This window comes from Mixophyes fleayi, chromosome 2 (genome assembly GCF_038048845.1).
Source record: "Mixophyes fleayi isolate aMixFle1 chromosome 2, aMixFle1.hap1, whole genome shotgun sequence".
NCBI lineage: Eukaryota > Metazoa > Chordata > Amphibia > Anura > Limnodynastidae > Mixophyes > Mixophyes fleayi.
In genome coordinates, this window is record NC_134403.1 from 137,211,850 (window position 1) to 137,231,440 (window position 19,591).

General features: G+C 38.8%; 1 protein-coding gene across 2 annotated transcripts in view; it reads left to right on the forward strand.

Annotated features, from left to right (window-relative positions):
* Positions 1–19,591, forward strand: part of F10 (coagulation factor X) — a 33,572-nt gene that overhangs the window by 2,191 nt on the left and 11,790 nt on the right. For both annotated transcript variants that reach the window (XM_075200036.1, XM_075200035.1), the window contains 4 exons: positions 2,641–2,801; positions 7,451–7,475; positions 15,440–15,553; positions 18,094–18,225. In XM_075200036.1, coding sequence (XP_075056137.1) covers positions 2,641–2,801; positions 7,451–7,475; positions 15,440–15,553; positions 18,094–18,225 — 432 coding nt within the window. The remainder of the gene's footprint in view (positions 1–2,640; positions 2,802–7,450; positions 7,476–15,439; positions 15,554–18,093; positions 18,226–19,591) is intronic.

The window sequence follows — 19,591 nt, forward strand, 5'->3', positions numbered from 1 at the left end:
TAAAAAAAAAACAAAAAAAAAAACACCTTTATTTTTTCATGGAATTGCTACTTTTATACTGTAACCATTTTTTTAAAGATTGCCTTAAATGCAATTTCAAAATCTCAAAAAAGTACTTTTTTTTTAAGACCCCTAGGAGCCAAACATGGTGGATTAAGGATTTGGGTGGCCCAGAGCACTTAAGACAAGGGGGCTCCTTTGGTCTACTACACATAAAGATAGTGTTGCCCACAAACAAACATCTTGTATCTCTAATGTTGCCCCTTCATGTCCCTCTCCTTTTGCCCCCCTCCAGCAAAGTATTGTGAGTAGACACTCCTACCATTCTACAAGATTGTTCTCAAACTCTGTGCTGCTTTCTCCTACTGCTTTGACTACTTTGCCTTGCTGCTGGTGTCTTAAGCTCAGCTTCATCTTGGATCCTGGAATGTTGGGGCCCTATTTGGAAAATACTTTACTATTAACCTCTTGGAAAGCAGAGCAATAACTTAACTAACTTTTAATATGTAGATCTATTTCCCCCCACAATCCCTGACATTAAATTAATAACATTCCCATTTAAGATGAATAGCACCCCCCCCCTCCACCCACCAGCCCCAATATTAAATTAATAGCATAAATAAAAAAGGCCTATTTCCAGCCCCATAATTCTTTACAGATTAGGCACCCTAAAAGTCATGTCAACCCACCACTTTTTTATAGATTTGGCTCAAGAATAGTTTCACCAAATATCCCTCGCCTCCAATATATATTTTAAAGATTAGGTGCCAGAATAGTCATCAAACCCGTCCTTCATGTATTTTCTTTATAGATTTGCCGCCAGAATAGTCATGTCAAACCCATTTTTGTTATAGACAGGGTGGCAGAATATTCGTATCAGCGCCCCATCCTTATACATTATGTATAGATTAGGAGTCAGTATAGAATTGCCAAGCTCCCCTCTATATTTTTTATAGATTCATCCCCAGGTTTTCTCAGACAAACTTCCTCCCTGCTCCCCCCCCCCCCCCTCTCAATGGGATTTTGCCAAATATATATTTTTTATTAAAGAAAAAATAAAATCTATGAAAAAGATATTTATGATGTGTAGGAAAATGCACCCTTTTCCCCCAGTAGTTTACTGACAGGCTTCTCTCTGTTTCTCTATTTATTCTTCCCTTTGCTTCTCTTCTAACTCTTACTCTTCTCTGCTGGCTCCTCTTCACTGACTGCATCGCCACAACATGACATCACCTGCACAGCGCTTCAAGCAGCAGAGAGTAGGGGGCCTCCTCTGGAAGTTGTGGGCAGTTGACAGAGGGAAGGGGGGGGGGGCTCAGGACACATGAACTCCCATACCCCCCCTTTAATTAGGCTCTGTATTTAAATCGACAAAAGTGGAGTTAGATCAAAACCAGTTGCATATTGTGCCCCCTTTTGAAGGAAACCAATTTGTGAATTTAACTGTACAGCTGTCATTTTTAAGATGAAATTTAAATACAAAGTCAAAGGAAGTGGTTGCTAGAAGAATGGGTGGAAAGTATATTGGGGGAGACAAGAACAAGATATGGGAGTAGTCGGAAAGCATGAGGGTGAAGAGAAGAGGAAGATGAGATATAATAAAGGATAATTGGAAAGTATGAGAGAAGAGAAGTTGGAAATGAGGTGGGATAAAGTATGGGTGGAAACCAAGAGAAAGAAATGGAGAATGAGGTTTGCTAAAATATAGATGGAAAGCATGAGAAGCAGAGAATGAGTTGGAATTAAAGATTGGCAGAAATAGAAGTGGAGGATCTACGAGAAAGAAGAATGGATGTATAGCAAACCGGTTAAGACATGTGAAGAAAAGAGTAAATAAGGAAATGTTAAAATAGGGAATAGAGAGCAATATGGGATTGATATAATACTGTATGTACAAAGGACGAAATGACAAATTGTGGGATAATGGTAGAACCTAGGTTGATAGTTAAGAGGGAGCTAATCCAAGAATAACTAGAAGAGTGATAGTTGACATTTTTTTATTAGAGGCGGAGATGAGGTGAAATATAGGATGGATGAAAACGTATTTTGAGGTGCCATTTATAAAAATTATTCTACTGGTAAAAACAGTTAATGGTGTAGAAAATGTGGGTCTTCAGGTGTTTTCTTTCAACTGTTCTAGAAAAATGACAGTTAGAATCTGATTGGTTGCTATAGATAACAGTATCATTTCCACAGTTACGTGTGGAGTGGTTTTATTAAGTGTCATCACATGAGCCCAAATTGTGTAGCCAAATCACTTGGCTTAAACAATATTAGCCCAAAATGTGGAAACAAATTATATGCCTCAACCAAGAGAGCAACATTTATAGACTGCTAAAATTAGAAATGCTTTTTCATCAAGTGTGTCCTTATCATGGAATAATACATTTGAGGAGAGAAAACTATGTGTCAAAGTAGAAATTAAATTTCTTCAAATGTTTTCTTAATACACTAAAAGAGTATAATATATAGGAAAAGCTTCAGAAAATTGAAAGCATCCAAACACACACAGGTCTTGGAAAGAATACCCCCATTATCTGGTGTAGCACCGTACCAGGCCACTGTATAGTGACATTAGCAATAGCTCTATGGAGAGCTCTCCACAAAACAATGGCACTAATGATCATTCCTGACTTGCAGTGTTTGTGACTAATGACAAGGCACACAGCATTTTAAGTCGATGGAGGCGTGCAAATTCACCATTTGAAGAATTCAAAAAGGGGAACCTTGAAAGAGAATGTTATGAGGAAATCTGCAGCCACGAGGAAGCTCGGGAGGTATTTGAGGATGACGAAAAAACTGTAAGGATCACTTGTTTAAATTCTTCTATACATTTTACAACAGGGGTGGAAATGCTTTACTATCCCAATTATCTACACTAACAATATTATCTACCATGATTCTCAACTAGTCAATACAAATTAAGAAATACTGAATAGTAGGGAGCACTCATATTTGTCTATGTTTCTTATGTCACTTATGTAAGTGTGGGGCAGCCACCTTTGCTGGAAATTAGTGTATTCTATTGATGGTAAATATTTTCTGTTGGCCCTCACTCTACTTCTGTAGCTGCTCTCTTAGCAGCTTCCCCTGAAAATCTGCAGCTTTGGTTTGAGAGGGGAATTCCAGGCAAAATCTATTTTTTTAATCCTAAACTCCTCTCCCCTAAACTAGTAGACCTGCAGTGACTTGTAGCAGGCACCAGTAGATGTAAGTATCTACCAAGCCAATTACCAGTAATTGGGGGGTAAAGATTATATAGATTTTGCCTGAAATTACTTACTTGAAGCTGCACTCCCACCCAGTAAAAGATTTTACAGAAGCCCGAGGGAAGGGGAGTTGTGTTCCGTGCAGATATTTTTTATGGGGCCCCTCCGTTCCTCTTACAGCCTGGAGGAAATTGGGGTAGGATGTATAAGAGTTTGTAGGTTGTGATTTGTCCCCCTTCCCATACCTCCATCCACCAATATCTTGACTTGGAAATTTAATTTGATTTCTCTCGTGAAAAATGGCTGCATTTAGCAGGTCCCATAGCTATGGATAGGGAGAGGACACCTTACAAAAATCTTTTACCTAGGTGGTAGTGCAGCTTAAGCTATGCATCTAGACATGTGATTCCTCTACCTCTATATGACTAACATCACTGACTGTCTCTACGCGGTCTCCTCCTTGATGCCCTCTATTTATATAACAGTATGTATAAAAAAAATAATATACATAAATCTTCTCACTCCTATAACTACCTTGTCCTGCCCTGATCTCTTTGACTCTTTATATAACAGCACACTCACTTCGACCATAGACAAGGCAGCTCCAGTCACCACACACAGTTTCTGGAAATTCATACATCAATCATTACACACCAAACAGACCCGCTACCTGCAAATCTTTCACCACTATAAACTCACCCTTTCATTTTACAACACTTACCAAGCAAATTTATTTAATTTTCCTTCATTGCCAAGGATCATCTTATTGTCTCACCCCACCACTTGTCCACTTGACTCTTTTTCCTTTCAACTTCTCTGCTCCCTCTCCCCCGCTGCATGCCAACCTCAAACTCACCTTTCAACCGGTCTACCTTCACTGGCATTTTCCCATCCTCTATTACACATGCACACACCTCATCAATTCTAATGAAACCATTTCTTGACCCAACCTCTTTCCAACTGCTTGCCTGTTTCTCTCATGCCCTTTGCCTCCAAATTACTTGAGTGAGTTCTGTACGACCATCTATGTGAATTTCTCTCCTCTCGTCTTGCAGCAACATAAAATCACCCTTTCATTTTGCAACACTTGCCAAACAAATTTTTTTGTTTCTCCCCTCATTACTAAGAATTATCTTATTGTCTCACTCCACAACCTGCCTGCTTGACTGTTTATCCCTCTCAACTCCTCTGCTCCTCATGTGTGTCACAACACTACCAGAAGACCAACAAAAACAGAGCCAATAGCTTGATCTCCCTTACCATCAATAAAACTACAATTTCCTCATACTTCAATGCCCCACTGACTTGGTGTCACCTTTTGACACCACCCTCTACTTTACCCCTCATACCAGTTCGCTGTCCTGTTGCATCCACCTTCGAAATATTGATAGAATATGCCCCTTTCTCACTTAAGATGCAAACAAAACTGTTATTCATTATGTTATCATCTCGCTCCTCAACTACTTCAACCTCCTACCATGTGGCATTCCACTCGCCCACCTATTCCTGTTTCAATCCATCCTTATTGTTGTGTCAAGATGGATTTTCCTCTTTTGCCATTCCACGTCAGCCACATCAGGCTTTCCATATTCTCCAGAATCCAAATCAAATTACTCACCTTCACCTACAAAGCTCACAATAAAACCAAGCCTTCGTATATTTCAAACCGCCAATAGAAATACTCTCCCTCATGCAAGGGCGTAACTACCAAGGTGACAGGGGTAGTCTGGACAGCTGAGTTGCTAGATTCTGTGTAACTGCCACCCATGCTTCTCTGATCTTTGGTCTCCTTGTGGCATCCATGGTCAGGAGAAAGCATAATAAGCTGTCTACTGTGTGACTATGACACTGCAAAGGATTAATTTTGCTCAAAGGAGAGGGGATCTTTTCTCTCAGCTTGAGGCAAAGTGCAGAACCAGTGTAGCGATAGAGGAAGAGTAGAAAGCTAGCTTGCCGGCCGTTGAAAGTAAGTGACGGAAGGGGCACCTTCAAAACATTGCTATGTGGCCCCCACAGTTCTGTTTATGTCCTTGCCCTCATGCCTTCTTAGATCTGCCACTAACCTGCACCTCACTTCCTTTCTGATAACCACCTCTCACTCCAGCCTACAAAGTTTCTGACGTGCCAGTACCTATGGAATTCCCACCTACGTCTGATCATACTCTACCAAACCTTCAAATCTTTAAACACTCTGAAAAGTCAACTATTTACTGCCAACTTTGTTTTCAGTCTTCATTTATTTTGTCTATTTTGTATGTCCCTGTTATATGGATGCTTTGTATTATCCACTGTCCATCTGCAGGTTACTGTAGCATCAGGACATGCACCTGATTTACCCAAACCATAGGCAGTTTTGTCAATGCCATACCCTTTCACTAAAGCACACTCCCTTTGGCTCTGACTGTCCCGTGTAATGGGGCTCTGGGGAGGTAGACAGTTTGTGGTAATAGTAACAAATATACAAATGAAGCAGTTTGATGTTTTGTCCCTCCAGCAACTTTCTTAAGAGAAATTCTGAAATACTGTATATTTCTGTAAACTTCTCATGTTTACATATACTTTATATATGTGAATAATCTTAGTTCCTTTTGTGTGTGTATGTATGTATATATATATATATATATATATTTATATATATATATATATATATATATATATATATATACACATACAACAAACCAAATACCACGTAGGGCGCTTCAACAAAATATCAGTATATAATAGAGAATTGAAATATCACAAGTCCATATGAGGATCTGCTTGTCCAAAAAGTCTGTTAGGTATATTATACACTTCCCATTTGCAGGTGGCTGCCAGTCCTCCAAAAACCAAGTGGTGTAATGTGGAAAAATCTGGAAATAAATAGAAAAAAGGACAAGGGTGCACAATAGTGTAGTATTATAATATATGTTGGGACCAAGAAAGGTCCAGAGTGAAAAATATCCTTATCACCAGAGAGATGGACCAAGAGGTCTATGGTGCAAAAAAGGATGCAGTTAATAAACCAAACACTCTTGTGAATGATTATGCGTACCAGAATGAAGATCTTTAAAGCTTTTCAAATCAGATATCCAAAAGGAAGCAGGTTACATATTTTCATAGTCCCACATGTAATAGGTATTCTTTTCTTTCTTGTTGGATATTTGATTTATAACATATAGGTTAAGTAGATCTAAACTGAGCAATGTTTTTTTAGGAGATGCAGATTTTAACAGCTTCAATTTTGATTTCAGCTTCTTTCTTTCAAATAATTCTTTTTGTTTCTGTCTTTCCTGTTTGAAAATTATTCTATTCCTTGTTTATTCACTGAGCTGTGAGTTGGGTGTGGTCCACAACTCACAGCTCAGTGAATAAACAAGGAATAGAATAATTTTCAAACAGGAAAGACAGAAACAAAAAGAATTATTTGAAAGAAAGAAGCTGAAATCAAAATTGAAGCTGTTAAAATCTGCATCTAGTAAAAAAACATTGCTCAGTTTAGATCTAATAATATAATCCCTCCTGATGAAGTCTCTGCTTGATGAGACGAAACGCGTTGAGGACTGTGTTTCCAAGGAGCCAGCTGACTCTATGCCCAGCAGCGTGGTAGTGTGTCCCCAATTGGATCTTGCTGTCCTGTTCCAGCTAAAGATACCCAGATAAACATATGTTTTAGTCTTTTATGTAAGTGTACATCTGTATTATACTATGTAATAAATATGTAACTATACAGTACTACACTATGTGAGCTTTCTCCTTCCTATAATCGTGGTTATCACTGAGGATATATTAAGTGCCAGTCTGTGACCCTTTAAGTGCTGAGTAAAACACTCCACCATTCTGAAGGGGAACCAAAATCTATTCTGACTCATGAAGAGATCAACTACACCTGCAGATAAGCTTTAAAGTTTTTCTATCTGGTACGCATATTGGTATGGTGTTGGTGTTCCAGAATATTTCTTCCTTTTTTTCCTACTGATTCAGCCATAATATCTGAGTGTCTATATCCACTTGGTGACTTAAATTCTGGCTTGTGGTACACCTTTCTGTATTGTTAAATACAGTATTATACTATGTGGCGCCCCCTCCCACTTATTTTGTTATATATATATTATAAAATTATCTGAAGCTGAATAATTTACAGAACACTAGCCTCATACAGTAGATGTATTTTATTTAGTATGTATTTTAAAATTGCTGCATAGTTTACAACAGACACACATATAGTCATTTTTAACTTTTCATAATTGTTTCTTTGACAGAGAGAATTTTGGACCAAGCATATTGGTAAGAAAATAATTTAATATTTCAGACAATTTGCACTGAAAAGATATATCCTAAAGACGGAACAGTATTAGGGGTAATCCCTTCAAGTCTCAATCTCAATGTGAGTCTATATTGAGTAATGCGGGTCTTGTTATGAAAATTTGAGGAGATTATCAAAATCCTACCTATAGGCAAGAAAGGGCTGGCATTGAGAGCTGCATATTTAGTGCACAGTCGCTGTATTTACTGTCTGTCAGTGTAATTTACTGCACCCTACTAGCACATTATACAAACATGTATAGGAGAATTCCCCAGGAAGCTTCACATACAATAATCACAGCCATTACTACGACCTCAAAAAGGAGGACACAGCTTTCACCTCTCATTGGTTGTTTTCTTTGCATACCCTTCAACCATAGACAATTTTTGTAAATAGATAAGGTGATGCTAATATATTTCACCAATATATTGATATTTTACCTATAAATATACTAGACCTTTTCTGCCCTGAAAATTTATAAAAATTACACTGTTTTGCAAGGACAACAAGTGCAGGTCTTCTGCTGTGCTAAGACTGCTGCACAACAACTTGGTAAACAGCACGTGACCTGCAGGGGAGATTGGGGGCAGCAGGAATCTATACTTCCCAAAGCTTGCCTTATTTGACTATAAGATTTAGGGCCTGATTCATTAAGGATCTTAACTTAAGAAACTTCTTATTTAAGTCTCCTGAACAAAACCATGTTACAATGCAAGGGGTGCAAATTAGTAATCTGTTTTGCACATAAATTAAATACTTACTGTTTTTCATGTAGCACACAAATACTTGATAGCTTATTTGTACACTGAAATTTAAAGTTGATATTTGTGTGCTACATGAATAAACAGTCAGTATTTAACTTATGTGCAAAACAGAATACTAATTTGCACCCCTTAAATTGTAACATGGTTTTGTCCAGGAGACTTAAATAAGAAGTTTCTTAAGTTAAGATCCTTAATGAATCAGGCCCTTAATTATTGAATGAACCTATTTTCTCCTTGATGAGTACTCTTTATGAATCCTATTATCTATACCCACTGTTTTCTAAGGGTATCCATATCGGTGTTTTAAAGTTAGCAGGGGAGATATGGACACTCACCTAATATGATTGTCATTGTCCTGAGAAGAGTGGCATAAAGCATGACTTAAGTCCACATATCTTAAATTTCCTGTGGGCCACCTTTTATGCAGATAACATAATGTTGCTTAGGGTTATCAGAGCAGTCATATAAATCCTTACAGATGTAACATACATATTCTTTCTGCATGTCAGTTAGTTCATGGATTTTGTGACCGATCTACAGAAGGTTATATAAAGCCCTCTAAGGGTCCATCAAACAATTATTCCAAGTGGTACATTTTATGAGGATTTACATAACTAAAATACTCTAGCCATATGTTTTTATTTTCTTCTTGGGTTTGTCTAATGTAAATTTTAAGGGAATAATGTATAACTATATTCTTGTGCTAGAACTTTACTAAGTTTTTTCAATGGTGCTATGAAGTCTACTTGCAGAACACACCATTTCATTCATTACAGTTGCCACTGTTTCTTTCTCTCTTGTCATATTCTCTTTATCTCCTCCCGGAGCTCTGAAGCTTATTGAGATTTGATAATAATTCTACAGTAAAGGGATACATGCAGAGGAGGGCTGGCAAATATTAGCCTGGGGGACAAGACACAACTCAACAGCCTATTAGGAACATTTTAAAGGGAAAAAAATGCAAGTGGTCCTGTGATGCCCCCATACCCCCAGCCTGCCCCTGGATATATGTGACATCTGTACTTTGATATATTACAGTGATGTTAAACTAAATGAGTTTTTTTGCAATAGTCTTTGTGTATAATTACATAAAGCTACATAAAATTACTACAGTATACTACAGTATATTGCTGTTGACATTTTGAAATTGTACACCGTACTTTTAATTCAATATTCTGTGGAGTATTATTATCATGGGGGTGTAGGTTGTGTGATATGCCAAAATGCTACAGTCATCTGTATAAGGTAAAACTACTGTAGGGTTACTTGGGTAATAAGTCACAGCTATTGGAACTCACATGTAGTACTGTAATCATGAATAGATGTTTTAGCAGACATTCAAATCACATACTCCCCCTACTTGGAGAGGCTATGTGATGAACAGTATAGCAATGTAATATTTTATAAAATAATATAGTCTATACAGTGTGTTTTAGAGAAAGACATACAACCTTGTTAGAGAAAAAATGAAACCAGTGTTTCCTCACCAATCCTCCATGGCAGTCATTACAATGCGTAATTCTACCCTTAAGTAAAGACAGGATAATAGAAACACCCCAAGTAGTATATTGTGCAGCTCCCTCTCTTCCCTTATTTTTTTTTCTTGTCTCTAGTTGAGAATAGAGAGGCCAGGTAGTAGGTTGTTATTTCTCTTTATGTAGGGTTTACCTGGTTCTGTGGTCCCAGTGATGCATCACTGGTGGTAAAAGCCAAAGAATCAGAGCAGGATATCCGCGGACGGCAAGTTTCTACCTTTGGTAGTAAACACGGTAGAAAGAAATGTAAATTTGTAATTCGAATTTGAAGATGGAATGTGTGCTCCTTCAGGGGTGCTTTGCTCATATGCGAGCACCATGTTAAGGGTTAAACTACGCCAATCTGGAGGATAAAGCAGAGGAGGACCTTGGCACTGCCAATATCAATGTTCCCTGTTCCCTGGTAGGACCGCTGGCCATCACATTGGGAAAATGGAGCAAATGAGCAACCAGCCATTTGCAAGCAGAATGGAGTTTAAACCTAGACAGACACAGAACACCCGTTCTATGTAATCCCTTGCTTGATTTTCTGGATTTTTTAGTTTGTTAGCTGTATAGTAACAATCTTCTGTCTCGGTACTCTTATAGAGGCTGTGGAGGGGAACAATGAGAATAAAATCCAGCAGAATCGGGTCTGGGGAGCCTATGAAAACCCTTTGCTTACTGATTGTGAAGGTCTTTTTTGTGCAATTTGTAATTACCAGTCCCCTGAGCAATAAAAGGAACTGATAGCCAGGATGATAAAAATCATTTGTGACTAAGGAGGATACATATGCAGGGTGTGAAGAGAGTAACATCCCAGACAAGTATGATCTTAAAGGACTGGTCTTCCCGGCAGAACTGGATTCTTTGAGAGATGTGAATGAAATCTCTGGTAGTGAGCGTTGAAATTAAAGAACAACTATTCGGTTTGGATAATGTGAAGGTTTTGCTCAGACACATGAGAGTGGATGAAGCATCAACCTCCACTACAGTTCAAAAGCTGCTCTTCTGACGATCGTAGTAAGAGAAACAGAGTTTTTCCTGTGCATCAATTAGTAAACTATTTTATTCATAAAGAATGGAATCAAGTAGAAAATCTAGGAAACATGAAAATATTAGAATACATGTATCCCTTCAGTGATGAAGAGGCACAGAAATAAGGTTCATTTCCAAAAGGGGAAACGGCTATAACTGTTTATCAGCCTGGACTACAATTCCTTCAGAAGATGGTGGCCCTCTGAGAGATCCTATGGATAGGAAGAAGGATAGTTGTATGAAGTACTGGGTACCTGAGGGCCTGGGCCTAAGCTGGAGCCACCTCAAGTTTTAATTAAATTAAGTTAAGTTAATTAAGCTTTGGCACAGCTTTATCAAGTTTCATGCCGTCACCATATTTCTGGCATTGTATGCAAGGGAGGGGTCAGTGGTCAGCCAGTGCTACAACATTTCCTGCGCATCTGCTCAACCCACCTCTACACCTTTCTCCACTGGACCACGGTTCCTGAGATCCACATCTAGGAAGAATGGAAGGCAAATAACATAGGTTTGTTATTTGCCATTGTATATATGGATCTCAGGAACCGTGGTCCAGTGGAGAAGGAGTACAGTTGTGTCTATGTACACATACTTAGTATGTCTAAGTATGTGTACATAGACACATATCCCTGTCTGCGCCAGCCTCTCTGCCCTTCCTGTCTGTACCAACCTCTCTCCCTTTTCTCTCTATGCCAGCCTATTTTTATTTCCTATGTCTGCCCCGCTTCTCTGCCTTTTCCCTTCTTACACAAGTCTTTCTGCAATTCCCTTGTCTGTACCAACTTCTCTGCCATAATACTGTAGGCACCAGCATTACTCCTGCCACTGCCTACGCCAGTGTGTCTCTATCTGTGCCAGTCTGTGTCTCCTCATGTGTGCCTCTGCCCCCCTCTTTGTGTGTGTGAATTTAATTTTGTATGTCTTCCTCTTTCTTCCCATCTGTCTCTTTGTCCTCCCTTTTTGTTGTGTGTCTCTGCCTCTGCATTGTGGGTTTCTGTCTTTTTTTTCTCCCCCTTTGTGTGTCTGTCTCCCTTTACCCCTCTTATCATATCTATCCCCCCACTGTCTTCTACCATTTGCCGCCACCTTTCACTTTTCCCCTTGTGGCCCTCACAACCCACTTTTCTTCTTGCTTTACACCTTCTCCCACCTCCTCCTTCATCTTCCACACTGACGTTTATGAATGAAGTAAGTGGCTGGCATTCAAAAGTGACACGGATAAACAAAGGCATCTCCAACGCCATATAACTGCAGAACCTGAGGATGGTAGTAAAGTACAATCCGCTGATTTTAATAATTTTATTTACATACTACACTATGACGCTAGTCATGTTCTCTGTGGGTTGCACATCTTCCCTCCCTGGTTGTTGGCCACACTGTTCTGAAGTTTTCATCTATGGAGGGAGCACCAAGAACTTACAGTACCGGGGTCCCAAATTCGTCCTGTGTCTTTGTTGTTCATAAATCGCCAAGTAGGTGCAGGAGCTGGACCATGATAGCAGAAGTAGTAAAAATCATGTCATGGGCAGAAAGAAACCTGATATCACTCTTAGCATTTTATGTGACAGGCCGACAGAATGTCATAGCCAAGAGAGTGGACTCTCTTCAAAAAACTTTGGCTTCCCTCAAGTAGACATACGGGTGACAAATCAGCAACACCTAGATTTTTCTCCTGCCGTAATGAAAAAAAGGGGATAGATGCTTTGGCAATCCCATAGATCTTTCAGCTAGGTTCAGCTACACTTCCTTTCATTGCTTGCACCCTGGAAAAGAATAAAAAAAGGACAAACATAATTAATAGAAATACTTCTATTCTAGTCACAATGCAGGCTCTACCTCTTTGGTCAGATAAACTTCTACTGGTCAATTAAAAACTTCATCTGAGCCTAAAGTGCATCCAGATTCAGCTACTATTGTACATATACTATTGTGCATATCCTTGATTTTTATTCAGTATGGCCTGAGCAAAGGTAACGCTCTGTCAACTCTAATGGTAGAGCTATCTGCACTCTATGACTTGCCAGACACCAAGTCAGCTTCAGAAGACCTTATTATCCATTTTTTGTTCAAGTAGTGAAAACAAATTTGTACTTGAATTAAGGCCTTTGTGGCAGAATGGGATTTCAATTGAGTTCTCAACACAATGATACCTGATTCCTTTGAATAGAAGTATTGCTATTACTTCGGTTTTTCCTTTTTTGATCTTTTTGCGATGTTTCCTTAAGGTGGCTTACACGGAAGGTGGTTTTTCTAGAGGCAATTACTTCTGTCTGTAGAATTGGACAACTATAGGATTTGTGGTGCAAAGAACCCATTCTGAATGTCTACACAGATAGGGGATTATTAAAGACTAATCCAGCTTTCCTACCAAAGGTAGGATCCACTTTTCATATTAATCAAGAAATCATATTGTTCTCCATTTTTTCACTACCAGCTGATGACAAAGAAAGCTACACACATTGGATTTAGTCATAGCAATCTCTGTGTACTAATCCAGAACAGGTATATAGGAACCGAGAACAATTTGTTATCCTGACAGGACCCCAAAAAGGGTATACCCCATCAAAAAAGACCATCTCGAAATGGATCAGTGAAGTTATTACAGAGGCATACAAGAGAACTGAACATAAAGGGCCAGAAATCCTGAAAGCTCACTCATCAAGAGCAGTGACAACAACTTGGGCTCAGAGGGCTCATGACACAATAGTGTATATCGGCGACTGGATGGTCATCTATTCATATCTTCGCCAGTCTTTATCTACTGGACATACAACTACTTTAGTTATCTTTGAATATGCATTATACATGGCTGATTTGATGTTTGTTGCCCTCCTTGCTCTTATTGCATTGGTAGATCTCATTGTAAAGGCTGCCATGGAATATTAAAGAATAGAAGCAAATTAGATTTACTGTTAATTCTATTTCTTCAAAATACTCCATCGCAGCCCAGTATTCCTACCTATGTTGGTCGATATGTTTAGCTTATCTATTTTAGGAATAGCTTGGGAAGTTGCTCAAAGGGAAAGAAGAGGAGCTGCACCATAAATTATCTGGGGTGTTTCTATTTTCCTGTCTCAACCTAAGGCTAGAAGGGATTAACCCATTGTAATGACTGCCATGGAATATTTTGAGGAAAAGGAATTAACCGTAAATATAATTTTCTTGTTTAAATGTGGAAAAAAAATGAATCATTCCTCTAACTACAGCAACTACAATTTATTTAAAGCAAAGCATGCTGAAAATTTTGATCATAACATCAATTCAAAGTTAAAAATGTGAAACCAAATGAAAGTGAACCGATCACGCTAATTTAGTTTGATGGCACAAATTAATGCAATAATAGTAACTCTCTAATAATATACAAGATTTTGATGAAGGGTATGTGCAAGTCCTCTGTGGTGTTCTTGCAGAAATAAATTGGGAAAATCCCAAAAACAATGTCCAAAAACGTCCCAGAACAGTACAAGAGTGAAAGTGCATTCACATCCCACGATAGCTGTAAGTGATTTAAGCTGGGTAGGGTACTGAATTCCGACATTGGAAATGTCAGCAGTTAACCTGTTGACATGAAAATGTTGGCAGGCTAAATGCCGACACTTCCATTGTGGGGACAGCTTGAAAATGTTGACAGTGTGATTGTTGACATTCACAATGTCAACAATCACATTGCCGACATTAAAAGACCAATGCCGGTGGATTGGTGGTAGTCATTGCAGCGACTGTCACAAACCCGACAACAATAACTCCGACATGGATTATCCAAACTTCTCATCCCCTACAGAACGCCAAATCCGACTGTTCAATAAGTAGATCTTGCGACGAATGAACATGCTGGGACGCCTAAATGACGTCACTTTCAAGGGTCGACAGTAGTATTTCTGGTGTTAAAGGGGTAATGGCAGGAGGCGCCGCCTGTACAATGTAGAAGCGCTACTAAAACACATTGTACAGGTGGCGCCTCCTGGCATTACCCCTTTAACACCAGAAATACTACTGTAGCCCTTGAAAGTGACGTCATTTAGGCTCCCGGCATGTTCATTCGTCGCATTGGATAAAGTTCTGGTTTTTGAACAGTCGGATTAGGCGCTCTGTCGGAGATGAGAAGTTCTGATAATCCATGTCGGAGTAAGTGTTGTCGGGTTTGTGGTTGCCGCACTATCGTACCCAACCCCTGGTGGATAGCCGCCGGACTCACCAGTATTGGTTATGTTAAATCTGAAATAATCATTTGCACGTCTTGTAGAGCATGTACTGTAGTCTCCATTCTTGTATCATCATCTTCCATGCACTTCATTAACACAGACAAATGCAATGTTCCATGAATATGATTTGCTCATAAGAATTATGTACATTATCAAAGACTTTAAAAAAACAAGAATGCACTGTACTGTACACTGCGTACCTTGCATTTACAAGTTTTTTTAGCCTCTCGTGAAGAGCATCGGTAACTCGTAGGAACCCCAAGCCGCACGGGAAAATATAAACATAATGCACTAAATGTTCCCTACTCATTTAGAGCTGCACAATTTGTTCCAAAGAAATGTGCTCCATCTGTGCATCTGGTAATCCTTTGCTTGCTAGATTTGCATACTCTGACAACTCTGTTAATTATGATTTGTGTGTTTGCAGATGGTGACCAGTGTATACCTAATCCTTGTAAGAATGATGGGGCATGCAAGGATGGGATTGCTGAATACACATGTCTCTGTAATGCTGGTTTTGAGGGTAAACAATGTGAGACGGGTAAGTAATTGATAACTATAAGCGCTGGATATCATCTTTGTTATCTAGTGTTCTGTTTACTACAGCTCCGTAACATACTGTATTTATCTTATGAAAATAAATATATTGATGACCCATATTTTTATACTTTATATTGCAACATTATTTTCTGCAGTGCTGTAGCATTTCCATGTACAATTGAAGAAATATATAAATGGAAGGCTCCATGCGTACAGTTGATTAGAGAGCCTAATGGATGGTTCATGTCTCATTGAAATCAAAAATGTCTATACAAGGCTTTAACTACCATATAAACACAGAGAGTTGGCCTACTAAAGCGAATGAATGAATGAAAAGTAATGACCTTAGACTAAATTAAGTAAGATATGTAACAGGCTCTGAAGTGAAAATATCAAAACATCCTACCTCCAACTACCTTGAAAAAAGTAATTGTTATGAAATACAGTTTTTATTCTAGGTTAGTTTGCTATGTTCATTCTTTTTTGTATGTTCCCCTAGATCCTTGTGTTATTTTTATTTGCTTTTAGCTTATTTAGAGAACATTTCTTCATTATAAGACACCTATGAACAATCTCAATCAGGGGTGGTCAACCAGAGCTAAAAATATCTATAGATATTGCAAAGAGCTACGTACCTCAGACGTCCCCACATGCCCCTTACATGACCAACAGATCTTCCCATGTGCCACCACACTGCAGCACATGCCCCTTATATGACAATCAGGCCCCCCACATGCCATCAGACTTAACCAAATTGGTACCTGCAGACTCTTTGGTACAGGGGAAGGAGGGAGATCACACTGCATTCCCTCCTCCTGGTATGCAACGTGACTACCCTGTGTTGTGCAGAGGTGGTCATGCCACGAGGAAGTTGGCTGCTCCTGGTTGGTCTGTGCTTTACAACAAAGCAGAGAATAAGCCAGGTTAGAAGCAGCCAACTGGAGGTCAATTCACCCCTGTCGGCAACATTTTTGGAACTTGCCATATCAATTAAAACATTTTGCTGTATTTAAAAAGTACAGATTACACTGTTGGACGCACACCAATGCAACAGTTTTCATGTATGTTATCCTAGTGTGGTGGTGCTATTAAGTGGTTCCATACTCTAAGCATCCTGGCCTAGACTGATAGACAGGGAGCTGAGCCAGTGAGGACAATGTGTTGATGTCTACTCTTAGCAGTAGGACATTTATCATGGTTGCTAATTCCTTGGGAGTGAGAAGCCAACAGGAAGGACCCAACACCTCCTATAATAGACTGGCTCAATCCCGCCATGTCAGCACAACTGTAGGTGCAGGACGGATCTTTACATCAAGAGCCCAAAGAGGAACCCCTTTGATTTATGGGCCCATGTGCACAGCATACCCTACACCCATGGTGAATACGCCAGCTAGCTGTACACCCAGTGATCCAGAAATGTCCCTGCAAATCTAGGATTTTTTGGGTGTAAATTGTGGGAATGCAGGCTTTAATGTGCTGGAAAATATGGATTCAGAGGATGTAAATATAGGGTTTTACTGTACTATGATACATATTGTTTTTTCCTATATAAACCAGGCCTACCAGGCCAACTGATAAGCTAGCTAATTGTACAAAAAGACATCCACAAGGGCTGCAGTGATTACATTCAAATTTAAAATTAATTAGGACACAATTTTATATCTGTTTTAAATATGATTCTACACTTAATCAGTTGATCTTTCAGCCTCTTGGCACACTATGCTGGTGATTACTTGGATGTTACCACATCAGTAAAGCAGCCAGTTGGCAGACACTCACTTCTGACTGCTGCACTCTAAACCCACAGTCAGCCAAAAATGCAGAATCTTGGTTTTCAATTTGTAATGTCCTAGGTTTAATGGATGTAAATCTTAATCATTTGAGTCAGCACAGATTTCTTTAACTGGATAATCAATGGACAGAAGATGGGACTTTTTAAGAAGTTTATTTTAGAAAAGTGATATATAGTCTGTATGTCAAGAAATATAAATATAATATGCTTGACCATATCAGAATAATTTATGGGTGGCAGATGAAAGATCTTTGCTTCATCAGGATGACTATAAGTCAGCAGTTAGTCACACATGTAGCAAATCCTATATGGAACCTCTGATTGCACGAAGGCTACCGCCAGGACATAAGAATAGAACCCTAAACTAACGTATTGTAAGGTAATTGTAAGCCAAGCCACATAAAAATACTTCAATATGAAGATTGTCAGCATATTGGCAGTGCACAATGAATAGGAAATATACTAACAGAACGGTAAGTAGCAAAATTGGAAATAGAGAGGGGAAATAGATAGCAGAACTAAATAGTTATAATAAATTCATTTTCTGAGCATTTAAAAAGGATGAGGTCTTTAATCTTGGTGTGGCTTTTTCCATTGTAAATGAGTTCTGACAATATATCAGTTTAAATAAGTGATGCAATAGTTGCAACAGTAGTAGGTTTTCAGCGAACCATCTGCAAAATAGTCGCTATATAAAAATGCACAGCACTTACAACTGGCTACCCTAATTTGTTCAAACTTTTTTCCAGCAATACAAAAATTATGCAGCCTGAACAATGGTGGCTGTGATCAATTCTGCAAGGTGACAGACAGGGATGTGACCTGTTCTTGTTCCCCCGGCTATCAACTTGGAGATGATTTGAAATCCTGCATTGCAACCGGTAAGAAAGATCAATCAAGTCTATAGAAATGTGATGGAACAAGTCGTCCAATTTTCCTGTGTGCTAAATGTTATCCTTACTCCAATCATCTGCATTGGTGGATGTCCCTTAGTTCTATTAACCTTTCTTATGTTGTCTTTCCTCCAATTTCATATTATTAACTTCATGTACTTGGTAAGAATGTAAGGTAACTTCAACCTAGATTAGCTAGCAGAAGGTGCAGGATATATTTTGTACTGGAAAACAATAACATCTCTGTATTAATTATATCTTTTGATAGCTAACTAATTCTATACATACTGCTAGTGTTTGAGAAATAAATGTCTCTTGAAGCACGTTTACCACTTAATTTCATCAAATCAATGTAACATGCCTGTGGCTACTCTTTTGTGTCTATGGATCAGTCATTACTATGGCACAATCATGCTGGGTTTGGTAACACTCCTTACTAAGTTAGAGATCCAACAGTGATTGCGCTAATGACCCTTCCTCATAATGGTGGTAAGAAATGTACATGTTCTGTGCACCCCTAGATCCTACCTATGATACCTAAAATATAGATATAGGGAAGAACTAGAGGTCCATCACATACAATATAGCCCTAATATAGCCCAGGGATAATTCCCAACTGGGAGATCTAGCTTTCCCATATAACTTCTGTGATGGTGATTGTGAGATACACTCAAGTAATCATATATTATTTTGGGTAGCAGATGTATACATGTATGGACATGTAGCCGTTCAGTTGGGGAGAGGATTTCCTAGTTATGTTCTTTTTGGCACTGCACTGCAGCATCTGATAGCTTTGAGAGGAGAGAGCTATCGAGAGAGAGAGAGAGAGAGAGAGAGAGAGACGGAGAGCTAAGAAGAGGACATGACTAGATTTTCAAATGAGGTAGTCATATGAGAAAATGAATGCAGTACCTGATCGCATAAAACTTGTGTAAATCACATGAGGTACCTTATTTATTCCAAAGCTTCTCTCGTAAAAGACTGAATACGTAGAATGGTTTCAGTTCTCAGTGTTTTCTCTTCTTACAGCCAAACACCATTGTCCAGGGCTGCTATCATGTAATGGACGGACCTCAGGATTTACCTCTATGCAGTGTTTCTGCTAAAGAGAGATGGTTATGTCACAGTGGACAACTCCAACATTTCATGTTTTAAACAAATTGACAAAAGTATAAGAAAAATACCCAACACATTTCGTGTGTAATAAATTACTTGAGGAGAATTTTTTTCTTATCATATTATTTTACCTTTCTTTGTATTTATTAGAGATGTTCACTGACCCCTGTGTTCTGGTTTTGGTTTTGGATGTGGATTCATTTCGTGTTTTGGTTTGGTTTTGGATCCCTATTATTCT